Here is a 25,368-nt window from a genome sequence, read left to right as displayed (position 1 = left end):
TGGAAAGACACCCGAGGTCCCTGCCCTCCGTGCCCTCCATGCCCTCCGTGCCCTCCCTGCCCTCCTGAAGATGGGGAGGGTGCGAACTGGGAGAGAAGCCCGCAGCCCTCCGCGCGTGCCCACTGCCCACGTGCATCTGTCTCTGGGTTGCCAGGGGAGACAGGCGAGGGACAGTGAGGGACCAAGCCTGATGAGGGAAGAGGGGGAGCTTGGAGAGGTCCCCAAAAAGGGAGGTGTGGGCTCAGAAGAGGGAAGAGTAAGAGGAGCGCGTCCCAGGCAAAGGAGCAGCCTCAGCAATGCCACTGCTCCGGGACCCTAGCGAGGGAAGCTGCTCTCAGCCCCGTCCCCTCATCATGCTCAAGGCGCCCCCCCCCCCCCCCCCAACGCAGGGCGAGGGCTATGCCCCTGCTTCTCACTCTGCACCTTTGCTCATGCAGCCCCGCCCACAGGTGTCCGTGGGCTCACCAACTCTAAGTCCATGAACTTAGCGCGCTTTACTAAGGTCACCAGCGCCTCTGTCCCCCCAGGATACAAGTGCCCTGAGACCTGCACAGGGTGGGAACTCAGTAGAGAGGAATGAAGGAATGAGCGAGTGAATGAATGGAGCGACGGCCTCATCGCCCGCTGCCCCCGGACACTGGTGATTCACCTGATGACTGACACCATCCGTACCCGTGACCACACTGTACAACCCGCAGGAACTGTCTGACACACACCCAGCCAGGCCGTCACCACGTGGATGGCTGCTTTCGCTCCCTGCCTGCCCCCTCCCCGTCCCCCTCCCACCCACGCACACTTTCCCTCTGCCTGGGGCAGCTGGTGGGAGGGTGGGGGCTGGGGCGGGGCAAGGCCAGAGGGGGTTGGGGGAGGCTGGGAAAGTCCAGGCCGTCTCTCCTGGGGGGCGGGGGGCCGTGTGTGTGGGGGGCGATAGCAGGGATGAGAGAGGGAGGAGGGTCGTCGGCCGTACAGCTGCGGGCCCCTCCCCAGCAGCCCGCCTGGGTGCAGAAAGGCCTCTTTGTTCTCTGCCTTTAAAGGGTAAGAGAAACACTTATGCATGGCAAATTAGCCCAAAAATGTATTTCTCTAAAACACCCAATTGTCTCACCAGGCCTGCAGCTGCAGGGAAGTTCCAGGGAGCCGGGGAGGGGGCGGCTTTGGGGTGACCCTGGGGGACAGAGAGAGGCGGCGGGGAGAGAGGGGCCATCTCGCCTTCCCGCCTCTGCTCTCGGCATCTGACAGTCACAGGAGGGCACAGCTGGCGAGGGCCCTAGGGTCAGGGAGACCCATGACTTGGTGTTACGGACAGGGAAACTGAGGCCCAGAGAGGTGGACAGGATGCCCGAGGTCCCTGAGGACTGCAGCAGGATGGGTGCTGCTGGCAGCAGAGAAATGGCTGGTGTCCGTCTCCTGGACTCTCCCCGGTGCCCACTGCCTGGTCCCTGCTGGAAGGGAAGGGACCCTGGCTCCCCAAGGCCAGCCGAGCCAGCTGCCCGAGACATGGCGGTGACAGGAGGAGGTTGGGTGGCTCTGCTCATAGCGCCCACTCAGGGGGTCTGAGCCCAGGAGGAGGGACAAGGCCTCACCTGCTCCCTAACCTGGGGCAGCCGAAGGCCAGCCTGCTGGGGGGCTGGGGGAGCAGGCCGGACACACCTCCTCCAGAGTGGGGCCAAGTGCACACACGGAGGAGTCAGGGTGCCCCATGCCGCTGCCTTTCACACTGGCCAGGAGCCCGCTGTGTGGGCCCGGGAGCACCGCTGGGCCCCCGAAGGTGAGTCAGAGGCAGCCCAGTCCCCACGGAGTGCCTTGTCCCACAGGAAGACAGATGAGTAAACAAGCAATGACCAGAAGGTTCCCACGGAGAGGTGAGGTCCACACGGAGAACAGGGTCCTCCGGGGGGTCCTGACCACAGCCCCAGAGCTGGGCCCTGAGGGTGAGTCTCAGAGCAGGACGGGGCGGGGGGGCATTCCAGGCAGAGGGAACAGCACGAGGACACGGCCGGGGCTTCTGAGACCACCTCTTCAAAGACCATCGGAATTCAAAGTCGTCGGTTTACAGGGGTGGGCAAACTTTTTGACTCGAGGGCCACAATGGGTTCTTAAACTGGACCGGAGGGCCGGAACAAAAGCATGGATGGAGTGTTTGTGTGAACTAATATAAATTCAAAGTAAACATCATTACATAAAAGGGTACGGTCTTTTTTTTTTTAGTTTTATTCATTTCAAACGGGCTGGATCCGGCCCGGGGGCCGCAGTTTGCCCATGGCTGGTTTAAGAGAACCTATTGAGCATCATCAGAGTTCCGGCCCAGGAGGGAGACAGAAGGGAAGGAGCAAGCCCGGTCCTGACCTGGGGGTCGTGCCAACTTGACGAAGCGAGTGTATGACAGAAACAACACTGACCTGGCCGTACAATGTGCCAAAAGGACGGTGCAGAGTTAGGCCCTGGCACCCTGCGCTCAGGTCCTGGCCCCACCAGCTCTTGTGAGACCGTCAGCTCCCCAGGCTCAGTGTGTGCATCTGTACAATGGGCTGATAATATCAGGAGAAGACAGGGAAAGAGCCAAACCCAGTGGCTGTCACCACATAGGTTCTTGGTAAGTGTTCGTTCTGGCCTCCCAGTGAAGTCTGGAAATGAGAGACATGGGAGAAGGTGGGGCGGGGAGACTGGGTGTGAGAAAGGGAGTGAGTGTGATTGCATGCATGTGCACGTGCATGTGACAGAGGAGGTGTTGTGTGTGCAGGCATGCACGAGTGGGTTGAGTTGTGCACGTGTAAGAGTGTGTGCTGTGGTTGTGTACGTGTGTGTCTGTGTGAGTGTGGATAACTAAGTGAACGTGTGAGGACGTGAGTGTGCATGCCCGTGTGTCTGCAGTGACGGGGTCACCTGTGGCCTGCCTCCTGGGAGAGGACTGAGCTAAGCCTTGAAATGTCAAATGCACGAAGGGGCCAAGCGGCTGGAGGATGACCCCTCGAGGTGGCTGGAGGGACCAGGAAGGGGACCAGTCCCCTGGAGACACCAAGGAAGAGGGAGACACCTGCTTCGGGGGGAAGCCTCATCACCCAGCCTCCTCCGGGTCAAGGTGGCCCCAGCGGCTGAGCCAGACCCTGGGGAGGAGCAGGCCTGACGGAGGCCCCTCCCACATTATCCAAGACTCCGCATGGCTTCCTCTCTGCAGCGTGAGCCACACTCTCCACGGCCCGGTGTCTGCCCGCTCTCCCTGCTTCTCTCCCTGCCAGTCTCCTCCGCACCCCACTCGCCAGCCACATCCAACCACCTTCTCAGACACACCACCTTCCCCCACCCTCCGCCTGTGCCTTCCCGCCGGGTCTGCCCGGGCAATCCTGGGGCAGCCACGGGAGCCGGTCTCCCCCATTTGTCCCTGTCCCTGCTTTCCTGCATCCCCATGACGGCCTGTGCTCCCACATTCATCTATGACAGTCCTCATGCTGTGCTGTCATTTACAAAACTGTGGTCACTAGACCCAGGGCGATGGGAAAAGTCAAAGAATTCTCTCCACAAAAGCCACCAGGATTCAAGAGCAGGGACTCAGACAGGTGTTCACAGCAGCACGATTCACAGCAGCCCAAAGGTGGAAGCAACCCAGTGCCCGTGGACAGATGAACAGATAAACAGAATGCGGTGCATACGTGCAATGAAATATGACTCAGCCGTAAGAGGGGGGGACCCTGACATGCTACATGGGTGATCCCGGGAGACATGATGCTGAGTGAAAAAAGCCAGAACAAAAGGAAAAGCAGGGTATGGTTCCACCTCCGTGAGGTCCCTGGAGGAGTCAAATCATGGAGACAGAGAGGACAGTGGGGGCAGGGAAAGGGGGGGAGGCTGGGGAGTTAGGGGCTAATGGGGACAGAGTTTCAGTTTGGGAAGATGGAAAGTTCTGGAGATGGATGGTGGTGATGGCTGCAAAAATGTGAATGGCCTTAATGGCACTAAACTGTACATGAAAAATGGTTAGAATGGTAAATTTTATGTTATGGATAGCTTACCACTGGGGGGGCGGGGGGGCACCAAGCACAGTTTTTCAAGGAAGTTCTTGTTAGATGTGAAGGAACAGTTTTCTTTCTGTGTAACCTGTTGTGAATAATAAAAAAGGCAGACAGAGGGCCCTGCTCGCTCCCTGGGGGCGATGTCCTATCTGCTCCTCCTGGGAGCCCCAGGCCGGGCATGGCGTGGGGGGGGGGGTGAGGTGGGGGGAGGACAGATGCACAGTGAAGTACCCGGATAGCGATGGCTTCAGGACTAGGATCCCGCAGTCCTCAGGATGACCTCTGGCACCCCTTCTCCCCTCAGCACCCCCACCCCAGCCTAGGAATCTTCTGAGTGGGGCAGGGCACCCCAAGGGAAACACAAAATGACCCAGTGGGGTGCAGAAAAAAATGTTAGCTTTCTTCCCACTTTTATTTTTACTCTCATTATTTTGAAACGTCTGCGTTGTGTGTATGTAATACAGCAGTACATGTCTAGCATTTGTAAATAAATAGACATATGCCTGGAGATCTGACTTGGGAACAGGCTAAATCTGGGAATTCTTTTTTATATCTTTCACTTCGCCCAGCGCAGGCACCAGACACATTTTAAGAATGGCCTCAGTGAGCGGCCCTGGCATCTGATTCTTGCCGTGCAAACTCGAGAGCCAACCCAATTCTGAGAGTGAGGAACAGCTGCGCGCACGCCAGGACTCTGCACACGTCCTTGATCTCGGCCACAGACTGGACACTGATCCTGACTCCAAAAATGAGCGCTTTCCCGGGTCACAGCCTAAATCCCGACCCCAGACTAAGCCACCATCCTAACGTCCCGACACTGTCTATACGCTGAGCCCCACCCCCGTTTTCCTGAGCAGGGCGCCCGATCAAAAAAGTCAGAGGCAGCTGCTGACCGTTCGAGGGGGACGTTCTTCCCACTGAAGAGGCGGGAGAAGTGAGACTGTCACGTTCACATTCCCCCTGCAGACAGAATCCACTCCCCCTTTTACAGATGATGGAACCGGGGCGCAGAGCGGCTCATTCGCTTCTCCACGGTTACAGGGCTAGAAAGCCTCAGAGCCGAGACTCAACCCTCCTGGGTCTGACCCAAAAATGGACCGTTTCTACCGGACTCCCTCTTGCCAAACCACGAGGAAGCGCTTGGCAAAGGCAGCCCAGGGGCCCGGTCCCCTCTTTGTCAGCAAGTTCTGGGCCTCTCCCCCCAGCACACGTCCATACACACCGGCTGGCCAGTCCTCCTCACGCACACAACTCAGGCCCAGGTCGCCTTCCCCAGCCGGGCACCCCTGGTCTGTCCATCCCCGTTGGCCGTCTTTCCCTCCCGCAGCAGCAGGGCCCCTGAGGACCCTCCTCTGGGCCTGGGTGCCGGCGGGCCTCGCGCAGCAGCGCTCAGGGGATGGTTGGAAGTGAGGGGCAGTGACGGGCACAGAGGACCCTCACCCTCAGCCACACTTCCAGGGGTGGGACTTGGTCCCTTCTGGTGCTGACACCCTGCAATGACCCTGACCCCAAGGTCAGTGAACGTGCACCGACCCTCAGACCAGAAAGCAACCACAGGTCTGGGGGAAGGGGAGAGAACTGAGAAAGAAGAGAGGAAAACAGAGAGGACAAGGGCGTCTCCCACTCCCCGAGCCACTGGATGGCGACCACAGAAAAGAGCCAAGAAAACAGAGGCAATGGGGCAGGGAGCAGGCGGCCTTCAGGTCCCAGGCGACCCACCTGAAAGGCCACAGAAGCCAGGCCAGTGTGGCTCAGTGATTGAGTGTCCACCTATGAACCAGGAGGTCAAGGCTCGATTCCCGGCCAGGGCACATAACCAGGTTGTGGGCTCAATCCCCTGTGGGGGCATGCAGGAGGCAGCCGATAAATGATTCTCTCTCATTGATGTTTCTATCTCTCTCCCTCTCCCTTCCTCTCTGAAATCAAATATATATATATATATATATATATATATATATATATATATATATATATATATTTAAAGGCCACAGAAGACCTGGGCTGCAGTGCTGTACCCCCATATTTGAAAAGGATGGCATCTTCCTCCCGACCATGGCCTGACCTCAGCTGTGCCCCGATCTGCGCCCTCCGTCGCCCCACCTGGGACCAGGGTCTTGGCCTTGGGCCAGTGTACCTCCCTCCGTAGGCAGGTTCAGTGGATGCTGCCATTTGTAGGCTGCACCTGGGCAATCTGGGAGGAAAGGTGTGTGTGGCTTGGGGGTTGTGACCATGGCCCCTACCCTGAGAGTCTGGCGTCCCCCCTGCCTCCTGAGGGCATTCTTGGCGAGGCCACAGGCCGCTCCCCAGAGGGTGCTCCTGGGTGTCTCCTGCTGCCAGGCAGCGGGTCATGAGCTCTCAGCTGATGGGTCATCCAGGGTTCAGATGCCAGTCATGTGAGGATGGCAGGACCCCGGGGGCTGAAGGAGAGGCACCAGCTGCCTGGGGATGAAAGGATGGAGAGCGTGGAGGATGGTGTCATCTTAGCCTCATCCTGCCCCTGTCCGTGTACCCCAACCACCCCAAGAATCTGTTCTCACGCCTTAGAGAGGCAGGACTCCACCTGCCCTGGCCCTGCTGGCCCTCCAGATGCGTACCCTCCCCGGTGTCTGACTTCCAGCCTCCCGTCTCACACATCTCATACCCGGCCTCCTCCCCAGGCTGCCCTCCCGCTCCATCTCCTCCCCAGACCGCCCTCCCGCTCCATCTCCTCCTGCTTCGTCTCCTCCTGCTGCGTCTCCCCGCACACCCTCGTGCTGCTGGCTGTGGTGACCACTTCTGGGAATTGGGGTCTGCCTTGGAGAACCCTGGTGAGCTGCGCCATTAGGGGGCAAGACGCAAAAAACACACATTCATGCCCTAACCGGTTTGGCTCAGTGGATAGAGCGTCGGCCTGTGGACTGAAAGGTCCCAGGTTTGATTCCGGTCAAGGGCATGTACCTTGGTTGCGGGCACATCCCCGGTAGGGAGTGTGCAGGAGGCAGCTGATCGATGTTTCTCTCTCATTGATGTTTCTAACTCTCTATCTCTCTCCCTTCCTCTCTGTAAAACATCAATAAAATATATTAAAAATAAACAAACACACATTCAGTTCAGCCCCAACCTAGGTCTCCTAATAATCAGACACGGCCTCAAACCCAGTCCTGACCCACGTCACTCTGAGCCCTGACGGCAGCCCAGCCACAGACGGAGGCTTGACTCCAGAGAGACACTGTCCGTCAACCTGGGTGACTGTCTGACCCTGACCCCAGCCTGGACCTAAGGCCTGGCCCTGACCCTGACCCCAGCCTGGGGTTGGCCCTGAACCCAAATGAATGCTTCTAAGCCTTGATCTTGGCCACAGATTGGACACTGATCCTGACTCCAAAAATGAGCACTTTCCCGGGTCACAGCCTAAATCCTGACCCCAGACTAAGCCATCATCCTATCTCCAGAATAAACCATCTCTGACACTGTCTATACGCTGAGCCCTACCCCAAATCCTAGACAGTCTTGATCCTGACCCCAGACGGAACCCTGATCCTGGCCCAAGCTTGAGGCCTGATCTTGACCCCAGCCACGGCCCTGACCCGAAGCCAACCCTCTCAGAAAACAGTGCCTTTATTCACGAGGACTGGTCCTCACCCACGGACAGGCCCTCGCTGGCGCCTGGGAAGGGCTGGGTCCACAGGACCCACGGGATCCACAGGACAGCCTCTGCCACGCGGCAGAAGAGCAGGGACCAGCGTGCCATCTCACAGGTGAGGAAACCGATTCTCAGGGCGGCTTAACGCGTTTCCCGTGGTTGCAATAAATAGAACTGAACCAAAGAAGCAGAAGCCATAGGGAGACAGTTTTCGGGAAAACCTCCCCAAAGTCGGCAGGGCGAGGACAGAACAGGCCTGGCGCAGAGTAGGAGCTCCGCGTGGCTGGAGGCGAGCCAGCAGAGGCGGTGACTGGCCCGGTGCTGCAGAGAGGCCTCGGGAAGTGGCGGGAGGGCCCTGGCCTCAGTGGGCCCGCCGGCCCCAAGATGGCCAGGGCCTTCGTGCCTCATTCAGGTGCCCTGAGCTCTTCCCCCAGCCCAGCAGCCAGACCTGCAAGGGCCCTGAGTCCAGCCACCTGAAGCAGGAGAGGCCCAGCCCAGCCAGTGGGGCCAGAGCTCCGCCCGCCTGCTCGGGCCCCTCTCCCCCCTCCGCATTGTGGGGACCAGGCCTAGATGGGAGAGGAAGCCACCTTGCCAAACTGGCATTCGGCCGTCTCTCTGGGGCGGTGCTGGGCTCGCTGTCCCAGGGCGAGTCCTCACTCTGCCCCAGGCTCGGATGCACAGACCCCGGCCTGGGGAGGACTCGCCACCATTGCCCAAATGCCTTCCTCCCCCAGCACCCCCTTTTTCAGACCTGGGACACCAAGACCCAGAGAGGCTGAGAGGCCTGCCTTGGGTGGCACAGCCAGGCTGGGGCCCATCAGGATGCAGACCCCAGACCCCGGCACCTGCCCCGCTCTGGCACAGCCCCACATCTGCCCCAGGAGGGCTGGAGGGTGGCGGGGGGACCTGGTGCCAGGCGGCAGAGGCTGGGGTGGGAGACTGGAGGGCCCCTTGCACCACCAACCCCCCAGGCTCCCCAGCCTGGCTCCATCCACCCGGCTGCCCAGCTGCCGGCACATCCGCCCAGGCCCAGACATCAATCCACACCAGGGCCCTGGCTCCCTCTTTCTTTGCTGCCCTCCTCTTCCCTCCCCAGCTCGAGCCTTTTTTTCCTTCTTCTTCTCCTCTCTCTCTTCCAACATGTCATTACAGTAGAAACAAAAAGCGCGGGGACAATGCGGGCATTGATGGCAGCCCCCTCCCGGCCCCCTCCCCCCGCGGTGCGTGCCAGCACTCTTTCCACCCGCCCAGGGCTGGAACCGCTGCCAAAGGAGCCGTGCTAATAAACAAGAGGAACCAGATAAACCAGGAACACAATAGAGGGATTTGTTGCACTTAGAATGGTGGGAACAATGTCAACGTCGCGCGCAGCTGCTTCTGAGCCCCCACCCCCCCAAGCCCTGCCAAGCAGCCCCTCGCCCCCAGCCCCTCTGATTTATGAAAGGTCAGAGGGCATCATGGCTAAAGGGCCCCTTCCTTGCATCCCTCCTTAACCCTTCGGACACAATGGTGCCTTCTCCGGCGAGTGGGGGCGGGTGTGAGCGCAGCACTTCCTGGAGCATCCTGGGGTCGCTGATGGGGGCGCAGAGGGAGGAGTGGGCTCCCAGATGCCTCGGGCCAGCGGCTGCCTCTGGATCCAGGGCCTCCTTGCAGGTGGCACCTCCTTAAAGGCTCCCACGGGTGCGGCCGGAGCCCATGCTGGGTGGACGCAGGCTGCTGCCCAAGCTTTGCGTTCGGGCCAGACAGTCGCTGGTGCCCTGGGGGGTGCTGAGTCCCTTGTGGGTGCTGGGGTGCGAGGATGAGCCAGACGCGGTCCTGAATTCGGGGGAGCACAGGCAACGGGTGTGTGGGAGCCCCGGGCAGGGGGCCTGACACTGCTGGTCTGGGCAGGTACAGGGAACTGCCCAGGGCGGGTTCTGGGAGGAGGTGATACTTGGGCTGAAGCAGCAGCAGCAAAAGCAGGAAAGTTCCCAGCAGAGGTCAGAGGGCAGATGTCCCCTTTCCTGCCGCTTCTCCTTCAGTAAAATGAGGAAATAACAGTACCTGTCTCGCCTGCCCCGTTCGGCCTGCGGACTGAAGGGTCCCAGGTTCGACTCGCTCAGGCACATGCCCGGGTGCTGGGCTCGATCCCCAATAGGGGCGGGCAGGAGGCAGCCAATCAGTGATTCTCTCTCATCTATCGATGTTTCTATCTCTCTCTCCCTCTCCCTTCCTCACTGAAATCAATAAAAATATTTTTAAAAATGAATAATAATAAAATAAAAGTTCCTGTCTCACGGGGGACTTGGGGAGATTAAATGATACAAATAGGTACTCAGTGCAGAGCCTGGCGCATGGCGAGGTTCACAGGTGTGCCCGTTGCTATTGTTGTTGTGATGCTCACAACCACCCTGGGGGGCTGGGCTGGGTCTCCCCCGGGGTCACACAGCCAGGATGCCCACCCAGGCTCCATACCCCAAATCCAGGAATATTTCCTGCCTCCTCCATTGCTTTGGGATGGACACCCAAAATAAGCAATCTGGGGTTGAGGGTCAGAGGAGTGCTAAATGACCTAATCCAAAAATAAATCAATCAATAAATCGCACGTCTTTAGTCCTTTCACGGTTACGCCCAAAGTAGCAGAAGAAAAATGCTAGTAAGTCTCCAGTTCACCTAGCTCTCACCTCTGCTGAGCAGGGACCTCTTGACAACACCCTGACCACTCCCGCCAACCCCACTGGGGTGAGGTCCCTTCTGTGGGCACCAACTCTTTCTCCAACAGAGAGAAATAATAATAATCGCTAAACTCCAATCCTTTAGGAATTCCTATTAGCTTTATCTTCCAAAGAGATCCAGAATGTGCAATCTCACTTCTATTCAACATTGTAATAAGGCAAGAAAATAAAAGGTATACAAATTGTAAAGGAAGAAAATAAAACTATCTTTATTCACAGGCAACATAATCATCTCTACAGAAAATCCTAAATAATCTACAAAAAATCTACTAAAAAAAGAAGTGAGCTTAGAAAGGTTGTAACAAAAACAATCAGAAAATTTTACATATCATTTAAAATAAGACCATAAAATATGAAATATTTAGGGTAAATGTAAATAACAAATGTATGACATACTAGTAAAGACACTAAATCCCTGCCCAGTGTGGCTCAGTTGGTTGGCGCATTAGCCCGTACACCAAAAAGTGGCGGGTTCGATTCCCAGTAGGGCACATACCCAGGTTTTAGATTTGATCCCCAGTCGGGGTGCATGCAGGAGGCAGACGATTGATGGTTCTCTCTCTCTCTCTCTCTCTCTCTCTCTCTCTCTCTCTCTCTCTCTCTCTCTCCCTTTTTCTCCCTAAAATCAATTTTAAAAAGAAAGGTTTTAAAGGCACTAAAATGGGTGGAGAAGAAATGACCTGACCCAAATAACTTCACACATGATGTTTTTACCTGATATTATAATGCTAAAGACAAAAACAATCGCACAAATACTGTACGCTGGGTGGTAAACTGGTTTCTCATAAGGCATAGCTTAGCAATTTCAAGACTACTTTACATGTACACTCAGTTTGGACAAATAGGTAAATATACTATTGATAACAAGAGCCAGGCTTCTCACTGTCAGAGAAAGAAATGACCAATATGCAATGGGGAACGTCTAGCATAAACCCTGTGGTGCTGGAGGTGGAGCTTAATTTCCCTCTCCTCTGCGAGCTAGGCTCAGTGATTCACTTCTGACAGAGAAGAAAAAAGGAAAATGGAATCTTGACAGTGGAGGATGTGGCCAACACCGCCTTAACCCAGTGACCAAGGTTGACATCACCACTGATCACTCCTGACATCACCACTATCACAGTGACATCATCAATGTCACTATTATGTATCCCCTAACATGATGCAAAGAGTAGGAGAACCCCCCAAAGCCCATACCTTCAGTCTAATACTGAGAAAATATGAGAAAAACGCACATTGGGGGATATTCTACAAAATGCCTGACAAGTGCTCTTCAAAAATGTCAAGGTCATGAAACACAAGGAAAGATTACCTGAGGAACTGTCACAGGGGGAGGAGACGGAGACAGGACAACGAAAAGCAATGTGGTATCTGGCTTGGATCCTGGAAAAAGCAAAGGACATTAGAGGAAGCCGGGTGAAGGGTATACAGGACTCTTTGTGCTGTCTGTACAGCTCTTCTGTAGGTCCAAAGTCATTTCAAACTAAAAAGTAAAGAGAAAGCCTATCAATTAATATAGCAAATACTTTGGAATAAATTGGACAAAAGATAAAACATTACTGAGAGGAAGTAACAATACAGATAAATGGAGAGATATACCACATTCATGGATTGAAAACTCAATATTGTTAAGATATCAATTCTCTCCAAATGGTTCTATGGATTTAATCCAACCCCAATAAGAACCCTGGAAAGCTCTTTTGGAGAAACTGACAAGCTGACTCTAAAATGTATGTGGAAATGCAAAGGATCTCAAATAGCCAAAATAATTTTGAAAAGGTACAAAGCTGGAGGGATGATATTGCCTGATCTCGAGACTTACTATCAGGATACAATAACCAAGACAGCATGGTGTAGCCCTAGCCGGTTTGGCTCAGTGGATAGAGTGTTGGTCTGCAGACTGAAGGGTCCCAGGTTCAATTCCAATAAAGGCATGTACCTCGGTTGTAGGCTTGATTCCAAGCCCTGGTCGAGATGTGTTTGATGGCAACCAATCGATGCGTTAACTCACATCGATGTTTCTCTCTCTCTCTCTCTCTCTCTCTCTCTCTCTCTCATCTCCCTTCCACTCTCTGTAAAAATCAATGGATTAGCCAAAAAAAAAAAAAAAAAAGACAGTATGGTATTAGCATAAAGAAAGACATATTGATCAATGGGAAAAAGAGAGACTAAGGATAGACCCATACATATGTCAACTGATTTTCAACAAAGGTGCAAAAGACGTCAACAGGGAAAGAAATCTTTTCAACAAATAGTTCTCAAACAATTGAATAATCACATGCAAAAAGAAACAAACAAAAAAACTTGACTCTTATCTCACACAATATACAAAAAAAAAAAAAAAAAAAGGCTCCAAAGCAGATCAAAGACCTGAATGTAAAATATAAAACTTTTATTTATTTATTTATTTATGTATTTAAAATATATTTTATTGAGTTTTTACAGAGAGGAAAGGAGAGAGATAGAGAGCTAGAAACATCGATGAGAGAGAAACATCGACCAGCTGCCCCCCGCACACTCCCCACTGGGGATGTGCCCGCAACCCAGGCACATGCCCTTGACCGGAATCGAACCTGGGACCTTTCAGTGCGCAGGCCGACGCTCTATCCACCGAGCCAAACCGGTTTCGGCGTAAAATATAAAACTTTTAAAAGAAAATATAGGATAAAATCTTTGGGACCTTGGGGCAGAGATTTCCTAGCTATAACACTAAATGCACAACCTATAAAATAAAAAATTGATAAATTGGACCTCATCAAAATTTTCCAATTTTGCTCTTCGAAAAACATCATTAAAGAGCATGAAAAAAAAAAAAGCCAAAGACTGAGGGAAAAATATTTTAAAATTGCGTATCTAAGTAAAGGGCTGTAATCAGAATATATGAAGAGTCCTCAAAACTCAATAATGAGAAAACAAACAACCCAGCTTTCTAAATGGGCATAAGATTGGAAGAGGCCCTTCACCAAAGAAGGTGCACAGACGGCAAATAAGCACACGCAGAGATGCTCAGGGTGACTGTCCTCAGGGAGATGCAGACTGAAACCACTTCACCTGAGACGCTGCACCTCAGACGATAAAGTTCAAGACTGTCCAGTGGGGCCCTAATCGGTTTGGCTCAGTGGATAGAGCGTCAGCCTGCAGCCTGAAGGGTCCCAGGTTCGATTCCAGTCAAGGGCATGTACCTTGGTTGCAGGCACATCACCAGCGGGAGGTGTGCAGGAGGCAGCTGATCGATGTTTCTCTCTCATCGATGTTTCTGACTCTCTCTATCTCTCTCCCTTCCTCTCTGTAAAAAATCAATAAAATATATTTAACAACAACAAAAAAGACTGTCCAGTGGGGGAGGCGGAACCTCAGACACCGCTGGTGGGGACGCACGTGGTGCACCACTTCGGCAATCAGTTTGAGAGTTTTTTTGAAAGTTAAATACATGTCCACCTACCGTACCATCCAGCTATCCCTCTTCCAGGTACTTGCCTACTGAACCACATCTTCCAACAACGGGAATGATGGCCCTTCCGGGTCCCCCACCACCCTCCCACCCCCGCCCCGTGCGCCCTCCGCCTTGGTCTAAAGGGATGTGGGGAGTAGAAGAGCTCATCAAACGCAAATGGCTTCATTACAAAGGGGTGGGGGTGTCCGGGGGGAGCTGAGCACAGGACTCTAAGGGGACCTTAGAGGCCCCGGCAGCCCGAGAGCGCCTGTAACCCACAATGTCCTCGGGACAGAAGTCCCCGCTCTCTGTCACTCAGGCATTCATTTATTCACCGTCCATTATTCAGCGAGCACTTACGGGGCGCCTGCTGCATGCGCCCCCATGCCAGGCTGGTAGGGAACGGGCGCCTTGGACACCTTCTTGAGACCAGATGCCCCTGGCGTTGGCTCTGCCATTTGCCCTCCATTAGGCCCACCGGGAGGGATTTCCTGCCCCCCCCCGGACCTGGCTTGCAGACCTGGAAGGGGCAGGGGTCTGGGTGGCATGGGGGCTGCTCCCCTTGGGCCCCCCTCCCTTCTGTGCTCCCGAGCTGCCTGCTGCCGGGGCCCCTACGGCCCCCACCTCCTCTGAGCAGGGCCTTCCTCTCCCTGCTCATCCTCACAAGTCAGGACTCTCGTCCCTGCAGCTGGATGCCCTGTCCTGCCCACCAGCCACCCCACTGCTGCCGCCCTTCCAGCCCCTGGGGTCGGCACTGTCACCAGCCTGCTCGCCCTCTGCCTGCTGCCCTCCAGGAGCTGCCCCCCCAAGTGCATCCTGGGCGGGTGCTGTCAGGAGGCGCAGTGAGGAAGGGGCGGGGTGCAGAGAGACGTCCCTGCCGCCCAGGTGCCCGCATGCTCCCTGCAGGTGCCCGGGGCCAGTGCCCAGTGCTGTGTCCGTGCCTTAGACCTCAAGTCTGGAGTCAGGCTCACGCCCCCTCTGTGGCTCACCTCCGGTGACCTTGGGCACATCCCTGGCCCTCTTTGGGCCTCTTGGCTCTATTCACTGAGGAAATGGAGCTCTTGTAACTAGGAAATCCAATTCCTTCTGAATGTCACCAGGCTGTGGTTTCCCAGAACAACTGGAGAAGGAGCAGGGCGCGCCCCGGGAACTGGGACAGGGACCCCGAGTTGGCCCACTGCCCCCTCCAGAGCGCTTTACAATCAGGTGTCTCTTTCCACCTGGGCTCTGCCAGGGAGGACAGAGGCCCCCAGGGGCCCCCTCGTGCAGAAGAGGAAGCTGGAGGTCGGGGAGGTGCGGACCTCCCCGGGACCACAGCATGAAGAGAAGTGACAGCGCTGGGACCACAGCTACACCCGCCTGGGATCTGTCCCCTGCCTTCCTCCAGCCCTGCCTGAGCCAGGCCCTTTCTGGGGCTCTGTGTGGGGCGGGCAATGGGCCCGGCAGGATGGAGAAGCTGCTCCTCGCTCCCCTCCCGGCCCTCCCCAGAGCCTAGCTGACCCCCGACATTTGGACTGGAGTGAGAGGGTGTCTGCTCTGGGTGGACAAGGCCAGGCCGGCTTCGCTGTCGTCTGTAGTCTCGCCTGGGCCAGGGTGCCCGTCCTGACCCTGTGCTGCCTACTCTGTGCTGAGAGGACAGCAGGGGGAGGGTCACTCTGGCCCTGTGACCCCCAGGTCCCCTGGGTGGGTGCACGGCGTCCAGCCCCTGCCTTCTCTCCCAGCAGCTGTCCATCTAGACCAGCACCTCTCAGCCCACTGGTGTCAGGGCAGGAGGAACTTTTCTGAAAACCAACCCTTTGGGGACTAATACTTTTGTACAACACAATAAACACTAATGCCTAAAAACTGACCATGCTCAGGGGAATTGCAGCGATGTCGATCTGTTACACAATTTCTCAGGTCTGCACTTGACTATAGCCTGTACGTATTCCTCCAGGGAAGGTACCGGTCTGCAGGCGCCTCCCATCCCCTCTGCCTGACAACCCTCACCGGCCACCTACACAGACCAAGCGGTCACCCATTCCATCCTAGTGTCTCCTGGATGGGGCCCCTCCTCTGGGCTCCCAGGTGTCCGGCCTGGCCCTGTCATCAGCTCCGCATACGAATGGACGGACTCTCACAGCAAGTGGCTCAGAAATCCTTCCATCTGCCCTGCGGACAGTGGTTCTCGCCTCTAGAGACCTTTAATTTTTAATGCAAGACTTTCCTCCCTTCACCATGGCCACCTATGAAGCTGCTGTCAGCCTCGTTTGTCAAAAATGGAGATTTCAAATACTTGGGGACTCGCCCACGGTCACGCGGCCAGCGAGTGTCAGGTCAGGGTTCCAGCCAGTTCTGCGGCCGCTGGGGCTCTGATTACTCGTATTTGCTTGCGGATGGCGACGGCCTACCAAGCAGGCGATCATGACCTGACAAGGTTAAATCTCTAACAAAAGCAATAAAGGTGGTGAAGAAGTGGAACTGTAAAGCTAAACGCTAACCATAACGAAAGTATAAAAATATATTTATGCACCAAATAACAGCATCAACAACCATAAAGCAGACACTACAGGAGATTCAGGGAGAAAATGAGCACATTGGGAACTTCAACCTGCTTCTCTCAGTCCTGACAGATCGAGTTCGCAACAGTAAGAAAGTTTGCTGGAAGTTTGCTGATTGAGGTGTAAACCCCAATACTCATGTGTGCACGTGCTCAGATGCGCCCCAAACATCCGCCCATCCTCCATCTAGAGACGAACTGGGCTGCTGTGCACCTGGACGGCAGGGACGTCTCTCTGCACCCCGCCCCTTCCTCATTGCATCTCCTGATAGCACCCTCCCAGGGTGCATTTGGGGGGGCAGCTCCTGGAGGGCAGCAGGCAGAGGGCGAGCAGACTGGTGACGGTGCCGACCCCAGGGGCTGGAAGGGCTGCAGGTTACAGACAGACACGTTCAGATGGACAGGGAGCTGCACACAGTTAGGGGTAAAGGTGTGAAAACATTTACACCAAACTTACCGCCTCCTGGACAATGGGGTTGGGAGCTTTACTTTCTTCCGTTTGTTTCTCTATATTTTCTAACTTGTCTACAAAACTGAATGTAGCTCACGTGGGTTTTTTTGTTTTTCTGACATTGTTTTGTAGGTACAGGGCACATGGGGTTCTGGTTGGCTGAAGGTGCTAGTGTATGTAACACAGACCTCAGTGAGCCGCCTCCCGCCTCTCCACGGGGGAAGCTGGGAGGATACAGTAAGAAGATACATCACAGACAGCTCCAGGCGCACCGGGAGCCCTGGGAACGTAGGGGCTGGCATTGCCACCAGCTTCTGGCATCTCTCACTCCAGCCGCTGCCCGATGAGTTCCCAGATCTCTCCTCCTCTTCACTCCCCTCCTCGGCCCTGTCCCAGCGCAGGTCCCCATCATCTTGCCCAGGATTAACACCTCGGCCCCCTAACCGCCTCCCAGCCTGTCTCTTCCAGCGCCTCCCCATCCTCCCCGCCAAGCATGCCTCTCCCCTGATGCTTTGAGAGTGAACTTAAAAAAAAAAAGTCTGGGTGACAGAAGATGATTTGACTGTGGGTGGCGGGCACAGTGCGATACACAGATCTTGTAACAGAATCTCACCTGAAACCTATAAGGTCCTAGTAACCAATGTCGCCCCAATACATTTTAATTAAAAAAAAAAGTCTGTCCATGTCACCACCCCCCTCTCCTTCTTAAAATTTCTCCAAGGCTCCCCATTGTCCTCATGATGAAATCCCCTGCCACCCTTTCTAGTGTCACTGTGGCCCCTCCCTTGTTCTCCGGACTCTAAGTCCAAATATTGTGCATCTCCCAAATCCTCCCTATGCTGTCCTTTTTCTGTGCCTTCGCTCATGTATCTCCTTTAACTTTAATTACCATTAGGCTGCTTTTCTCTCTGTTCAAACCCTTCTTCCTCTTTAAGGTTTGGCCCAAATGTCACCTCCACTGGGAAGCCTTCCTTGATTGCCCCAGACACAGCTCCTGTTACTGAGCACCCTCGGCTGCTGTCTCGCAGAATCATTTCAGAAGACCCTGCAGGTCTCAGGCAGACCCCACTTCATACTGAGCATATGAAAATGCGCCCTCGTCACATACTAAATATACTCATTTGGCTAAAAACAAATTTTAAAGGGCTTTTGTGATTTTTCATTTGGAAATTTTGATTAATTTCTATTCTGCTTTTTTCATCACATACTTTGAAACTGGTGCTTTTTTCTTTAGTTCTCAAATTATTTTGTGGCCAATAAAAAGCCTCTAGGCCCTGAGGCTCCCCTGCCAGAGGTTAAGAAGATCCGCCTGGTGTGTGGCCACCCGACGCTGACCACGCTGGGTGCAGAGAATCAGGCGTTTATCTACCCGTCTCCTCCTCAGGACCACGAACCTCAAGGTCAAGGGGAAGCGCCTGGTCCTCTCTACGTCTCTGGTGGCAGCAGACGCCGGCATGGAGTAGGCGCTCGGCACCGACCATGGGATAAATACATTCACAAATTCCTCTAAAATCTGTCTTTCGCCTCCATGATTCAAATACATCACCACGCGGATTTATTTCGGTGTGTGTCACTGCGTCTCTAGAAAACATTTCTGTAATTTGTATCTGTTCTCTACAGAGAGCTGTGTCGTGTCTCCTGTTGGAGTGGCTGGCGTGTGTGCCGTCGAGAGCCCGCTGTGCGCCCATGCGTGACCTGCCCTGAGCCTCATGACAACTCCATGACGCAGATCCCAGTATCCCTGTGGACAGAGAAGGCAGCAGAGGCTCAGAGCAGGGAACTAGCTTGCAAATAAGAGGTTGCAAAGTAAGGGGTGAACTCAGAACTGTCCGACTCCCAGTCCTCTGGCCTCCCTCGCAGCCTCCCCGCCGCCATAGCCCCCGTCAGCCGTCGCTCCTCACTCCCCTTGTCCAGGCCTCTGCTTCCAGGCAAGACACAGACCTCACCTCCACCCACACCCTCATCCCTCAGCAGCGGGGCTGTCTCAGCACCATCACTCCGTTCAGTCCCCGACGTGTTCCAGAGCGCCTGCTATTGCGGAGCACTATGCTGGGACCGAGAGCTGAAATAATGAATGCCACGGTCGCCAGGCTATGAGCTCCTCGCGATCAGAGACCCAGCGCAGAGTAGAGAGACGGTGAGACCTCGCCCCTCACCCTTCACTTCGATCATGTTGGAGAATGTCACATTCAAACACCCACCATCGGGACACCCTGGGCTGCCCTACCTCTTACCCACAGTGAGTCTGTCCCTCTGGGCTCGGGGCACCAGCCACCCTAGACCCCTACACGGGGTGTGGAGAAGAGCACGGGACAGGCCTGGCCCACCTGCCTTCCTCCTCCCGGGGTCTCAAGGTCAGAGGGTCAACACGCTCATGGGAGGTGAGATCCCAAGGTGACCCTCCTACTAAACCCCCATATTTGTAGAGCAACTCGATGGTTTGCAAAAGGCTCCAGCTCCTTTCTTTCGATAGATCCTCCCCATCCCCGCTCAGGACAAGGAATTCTCCAGTCCACTCCGCTCCTAGAGGTGGAGTTGGGGCCAGGCCCCGGGCCAGCACCCAGGAGTCCAGACTCCAGCCACGCAGAGGGGCCTGCAGGCTCAGCCCGCCTCTCACGGCCTCAGATGAGCCCCTCTTTCGAAGCCTCCGCTCCCTGTCTGGGCCATAAGGTCCCGCCAAGGCCTCAACATGCCCAGGACGACCCTGGTGAGGAAGGCTGGCTGGGCTGCCGAGGAAACGGAGGCCGGAGCTTGCAGAGCTCCCCAGCGGCCGCCCTCTCCCCACCCTGCGCTGTCAGGGAAGACACCCCGTCCCAGCAGGGCCAGCAGGAGTCACCAGGCATGGAGATGGGCACCAGGGAGTGTCTGGGCCAGGACACTCACCCCCGCTGACACCGCGGCCCAGGAGGAGTGACAGGTTCCTCCAACGGCCCTGGAGGGCAGGCTGCCAGGCCAGACTCCATCCCACAGTCAAAGGTGCACAGGGTGCCTCCAGCCCAAGGGCCCTGGAAGCCACCCAGACCTCCCATCATATTAACAATCACAATAAAAATAACAGCAGCGCCCGGTGGTCAGCCAGTATGTCAGGGCCTCACACCTGTGACCTCACAACCAGCTGCCGGGGCTGGATGACCCCGTCTTACAGACAAGGCCCCAGGGGCTCAGAGACACTGGGAGCCCTGCCCCGGCCGCACAGGCCGCGGAGTCTCCACCCTTTGCATCCAGGGCTCTCGCCCCATGCGGTCCAGAACCTTTCATTTTGGTTCAGAGGCCAAGCCGGTGCCTGGGAGGCCTCCCGCGGGCAGCGTCCTGGCAGTGGGCTGAGAGGCACATGGCTGATGGGTAGGTGGGTCCCCTCTGGGGCCTCAGCCTGCTCGTCCTGAAAACCAGGAATTTGACCTCGAGTTTCTCCAAGGCCCTTCCTTAGGCCGGGACGTTCACCATGTCTCCAGAAGCCCGCGGGACTCGTGCCCACGCCACGGCCTGGCTGAGCTCACGGTGGCTGCGTGCCCCAGTGCCCCCCACCTGCAGGCAGCAGGCAGTGCCTGTGTCCTCTGGCAGGAATGTCTCAGCTCACCTGGAACCAGGCCACTGGACTGGGGACAGAGGGCACCCCTCGGGAACCCAGCTGGCCCTCCACAGCGCCAGCCTCAAGGCCGTTCCCACAGGGAACGCTAAGGACCCCAGGCAAAGATGGGGGCAGATGGGGGGTGCCCAGGAGAGCAGGCCAGGGGCCCGCCCTGACAGGCCCACAGCCTGGGCCGGGCTCCAGGCCTCGGGGGAGACAGGTACACGGGAGTGGCAGTTGCAGACATCCTGGGGAAGAGGGAAGACGGAGGGAGGAGACCTTGGTGAGGCAGTGACAGGAGAGGGGTCTCCGTCCTGAGTGGGGACAGGGCCACGCTGGTGATGAAAAGCAGGACTCCCGTACCGGGCCGTGGGCCCACCGGCCCGGGCAGGCTCCTGTTACCCGCAGGACCCCGTGCCCTTCCTTTGACATCTCTGCCTCAGGCCTCTCCCTGCACACTCCCCCCCCCCCCCCCCACTCTCCCTCTCGCTCCCTCTCTCGTGCATTCCTCTGGGAGCTGATCAGGGCTTGAATGACACCCCAGATGACTCTTTGCTATTAATTCCCACACACAGAATGGGGCCCTTGTTCTCCACTCCCGGAGGGATAGCCGTGGCCAAAGCCATCCCAAGAGTTCCTGACTTAACCCTTCTCCTGGCTGCTCCCTGCATGTCCCCGCGGGGTCCAGAACTATCGTAGACTACAGTACAGTACAGTGTAGCCACAGGGTAAGGGGCCCGCAGTGCGTGGGCGCAGAGAGGGGCCTGGAAGAAGCAGGCTCTTCCCGCCCCGAGCTCCCCGGATAACGTCCCCAGGTGGGCGAGCAGGGCCACCCGACCTCCCTGGACAGCAGGGCCGGCTCCTCACCTGAGGCCCTGTGGCCAGAAGAGCGGGAGGCCCAGGGCCAGCGGGACACCCCTGGACCCCAGGCAGGCTCCTTCCAAAGGGAGCCCTTGACCCTGCCCTGGCCCGAAAGGGTTAATAGGACTGGAGGCCCAACCACTGGCCCTGGCAGGTCACCCAGGAAAGACAAGAGGTGATTCTCTGAGACTGGAGGACAGAGGAGGCGCTGGTCTGTTGGTCTCCTTCGCCCCCTGTCCCCACCGCTGTCCCCACCCGACACAGAGCCATGGAACACAGCGAGAGGGGCCTCAGAAGCAGCGGCAGTTACGCTGGGGATGGGGTGGGCTGCAGGGCACAGGCTGAGACAGCAGCAGGGGGACCGGGCATGGCTGTGGCCCAGACCAGGTGGCCTGAGGAGAAGCAAGCTGCAGCCTGGGCTGGAGCCAGTGGGCGGCCCTGACGGTGGGGACAGAGGCGCAGCGCCCTCAGCCCTGGGAGCCGGCCTGCGATCCTTTGATCCTTTGCACAGACCTTGGTTTCTCCAAATTGTCCCCTCTCCCCATCCCCATGGCTCTCATTGTCCCAGGACCACCACCACCCGCAGCCGGCCCACATTTCCAGGTTGACAGGGCCAGGGCAGGGGAGGGATGGGGGGGCACAGAGACACAGCAATGCAGGGTGGGGAGGGCAGGGTCAGGGGCTAGAGAGGAAGGGAGAGCAGGAGGGAGAGAGGGCCAGAAAGGGCAGGACAAACACTGCAGGGTGAAGACTGCCAAGCCTCCCAGAGAGAGGGGGCTGCGGGCACTAGGAGAGGAAGAGGAAGCCATGGCGAAAGAGAAGGATATCAAAGCAGAGAGGAAAGCAAGGCCCAGGGCAAGAGGCAGCGACAGAAGTGGGAAAGAGAGAAAGCGGAGGCCAAAGGGAGAGGAAGAGGAGGAGGAGGAGGGAGGAGGAAGGGGCAGCCCTGGCTGCACTTTCAGGGCCCCTCTGAGTCCTCTGGGTGCTGGCAGTTCCTGCAGCCCCACACAGCTCCCTGCTCCCCACACAGCTCCCTGCTCCCCGCACAGCTCCCTGCTCCCCGCACAGCTCCCTGCTCAGGACACAGCCACAGCTCCCTGCTCCCCGCACAGCTCCCTGCTCAGGACACAGCCGTGAGGAGGGCACCCGCCCCAGAGGTGGGGAGTTTGAGTTTGGGGAGGGGGCCTAGAGACCATCTATCTATTCCAATAGTTCCTACGCCAGCTGCAGCACCATCTCAGCGGAGCTTTTAAAAACAGATTCCCACCCAAATGGAAGACGAGGAATGGGACTGGGAGCGAGTGTTTACAGCGAGCTCCCCAGTGAGCAGCAGCCACACCGGGTTGGGGTCACACTGGCATGTGAGGGGGACGCTGGTGGCCACCTAAGGTCACATGACAATCCCCTGCAGAGCTGGACTCCCAGTGAGGCCTCCCAGGAACCAGCCCAGGGCAGCGTGGGTCAGCCCAGTGCCAGGCAAACAGGAAGGGCTTCAGTGGCAGCGCCCTCTCCCTTTCTCTCCATCCCTCAGCCTCGGGCCCAGCTCTCCAGGGGCTGCCAGGGCCATCGCCATCCTGAGGCCAACAAATCACATCAGGGAGAAGAAGGCATTGAGCCAGGATGGGATTTCTGTCCCCGTTCCCGCCCCCGTCCCCCTAGTGCCAAGGCCTGGGGCTGCAAGCTCCAGCCAGAGATGGGGGTGGAGGGTGAGGCCGGAGGGAGGAGGGGAAGACCGGGATGCTTCCTGTCCCCCCCCATCCCACCCTGCCCTTTCCCTGCAGCCTCCTGGGGCTCAGGGCTGGGCCCCCTGAGGGCGGGAGGGGGGGGGGCAGTGGTATCTGAAGCTGACAGATCTGCCCGTCCTTCCTGCCTGCTGGAGGAAGAGGTGGAGCTGGCCGGGGAGCTGGCTCAGATCCCCCAACCCCTCCTCCCCCTGCCCCAGGTCCTCAGGTGCCTGGTGTCCTACTAAACCCAGCCTGTCCCTCCAGGGCCCCCAGTTCCAAAAGAAGGAAGAGCATGAGAATCAAGATGCTGCCTCCATCACATGAGACCCGGACAAGTCCCCAGCCTCTCAGGGCAGCCTCCCTGCCGGCTCTCATCACCTCTCCAGGCCCCACCGCCCTCCCCACCCAGCCCCCCACCGGCGACACTTACTCATGCATTCATTCATCCGCCAGCTCTGCTGTGCCAGGCACTCAGCTCATCACCAAGGACTCATGAACATGACATCCTTGCGGGAAGACAGACCATGAATTTCACAGTAACATATGTATATATAATACATCGTGTATATAAAATGTGTAATATGTATATAGTATCTATTCTATAATTTTATAATATAGCATACTTATGTGTAAGTGTATAAATGTAATATATAATATGTGTTTATCGTATACTTCAGTACAGTACAGTATAACGAATAACCTCACAATAAGTCTGTAATCACAAATGGCAGTGAAGCAAAGGCCGGGGTGCTTCCGAGAATAACTAATTCTGGAGGCCTGGGAGGTGTCTCTGTAGCCGTGACCTTTAGGCTGAGCCCAAAAGAGGAGCCAAGGAGCCGAGATGGAGGAGAGCAGGGGAGGGAGCATTGCGGAGGCCGGGAGGCCGGAAGGCGCTGCCTGGGTTTAAGGAGCTGGAAGGCAGACACTCTGGCTGCAGGCCCGGCTGAGCGGGCCGGGTCGGGTCGTGCCGAGCCCATCTGAGGACCGGGGACAGCCATGAGAAGAAGCTTGCAGGGGATCCGCCTGTGACGGGGAGTTTTCTTTCCCACATGCGCGTGTCTGGGTATCTGTGTCCCTACAACAAACGGTGAAGGGCTGACTGCGGGGCGTGAACATGTAGGTCCTGACCCCAAAGAGCCCGATCCAGGCCAGGGACAGGCTCTCTGGGCAGAGAAGTGGGCAGGGCTCTCAGTGGGTTCCCGCCCTGGTCAATGGGGTTCAACAAGCACTTAGGGGCACCTGCTGTGTGCTCACAGGGCCAGCACTGAGCAGCTGCCTCAGGGAGACAAGGCCAGATGTGCGCCTTTCCTATAGCCCTGAGCCGAGAGTAAAAGACGCCCCAGGCGCTGGGTGAAAAAGGCGAAGGGAAGTACAAACTGGTAGTTACAAAACAGTCACAGGGTGAGGTACAGGCTGGGGACCGTAGCCAATAACATTGTACTGACTGTGCATGGAGCCAGGTGAGTGCTCAGTACTCGAACTATGGGGCGGGGGCGGGGTCACCTTGTAAAGCATATGATTGTCTAACCACTATGCGGTACACCTGAAACAAATACAAAATCATACTGAATGTCAACTACAATTGAAAAGTGAAATTCAAAAATAAAGAACCCCATCTGGGGAGAGGTCAGGAGTGGGGCTGAGGAGGTCAATGGGGGCAGGGGTCGGGGAGGGAGGGAGACATCTGTAATACTTTCAAAGATAAACATAAATAAATAAAGAACACCCAGAGGTCTCAGAAGCCAACTCCCTCACAGATGAAGGAATGAGCGAGCCCAGAGAGGGTGGCTGACTTCCCCAAGGCCACACAGCAAGAACTTGGCGGAGTCAGGAGCAGCTCTTCCACTGCACCTGCCAAAGCCAGGACTTCCCCTCCAGGTTCTAGCCCCAAACAGGAGACATTCAAACTTGGATGTCTCCACTTGCCACCTGCTCGGGCGGCAAGACAATGCCCACGCCTGGCAGCACACGGTATATTACACGTCCTGCTTGCACCCAAGCACCCAGACCTGTGAGCACACCCAGGCCCGTGCTGAGTCCTTGCTCTTGTCCAAGTCAGTACAACTCTTCCCCCTGGAAGGGAAGAGCTTTCCCCGGGTGCTGTCATATCCAAGGCATTATTATGCCGATAGGGAGGCCACCTACCTGGACAACGCTGGACATCGACCTGCAGTTGGAATGGCTGAGAGAGGCAATGGCTATGTCTGCCTTTTGTCCCAGGCCCTGTGCTAAGTACTTACTATTTCTTGGGGGTTGGGGGGGGGAGGGGGCAGGAGTTTCCATCTTTGTGCCATTCCTACAAGATAGGATTGTTATCCCCGTTTTAAAAACGAGAAAATTGAAGCGCAGGAAAATTACACGCTGGCCCAATCCCAGCCCTGGCTCCTGGGGTGGAGGCTGGGTTTGAACCCTCGTCTCTCTGGCTCCAGATTTCAGGCTGGTCATCACTCTT

The 25,368-nt window shown here is 56.4% G+C and overlaps 1 protein-coding gene across 1 annotated transcript in view; it reads right to left on the bottom strand.

The window, feature by feature from the left end:
- Positions 1 to 9,090: 9,090 nt before the first annotated feature.
- The window catches only part of LOC118650756, a 24,688-nt gene continuing 8,410 nt past the window's right edge, over positions 9,091 to 25,368 (bottom strand). Inside the window, exons 4-5 of the mRNA XM_036299051.1 lie at positions 11,653 to 11,723; positions 9,091 to 9,444 (exon numbers count right to left, since the gene is read on the bottom strand). Of these exons, the coding sequence (XP_036154944.1) occupies positions 9,091 to 9,444; positions 11,653 to 11,723 (425 nt within the window). The remainder of the gene's footprint in view (positions 9,445 to 11,652; positions 11,724 to 25,368) is intronic.

Source organism: Myotis myotis, unplaced genomic scaffold (assembly GCF_014108235.1).
Source record: "Myotis myotis isolate mMyoMyo1 unplaced genomic scaffold, mMyoMyo1.p scaffold_m19_p_3, whole genome shotgun sequence".
Lineage (NCBI taxonomy): Eukaryota > Metazoa > Chordata > Mammalia > Chiroptera > Vespertilionidae > Myotis > Myotis myotis.
This window is presented reverse-complemented; position numbering and strand designations above follow the sequence as displayed.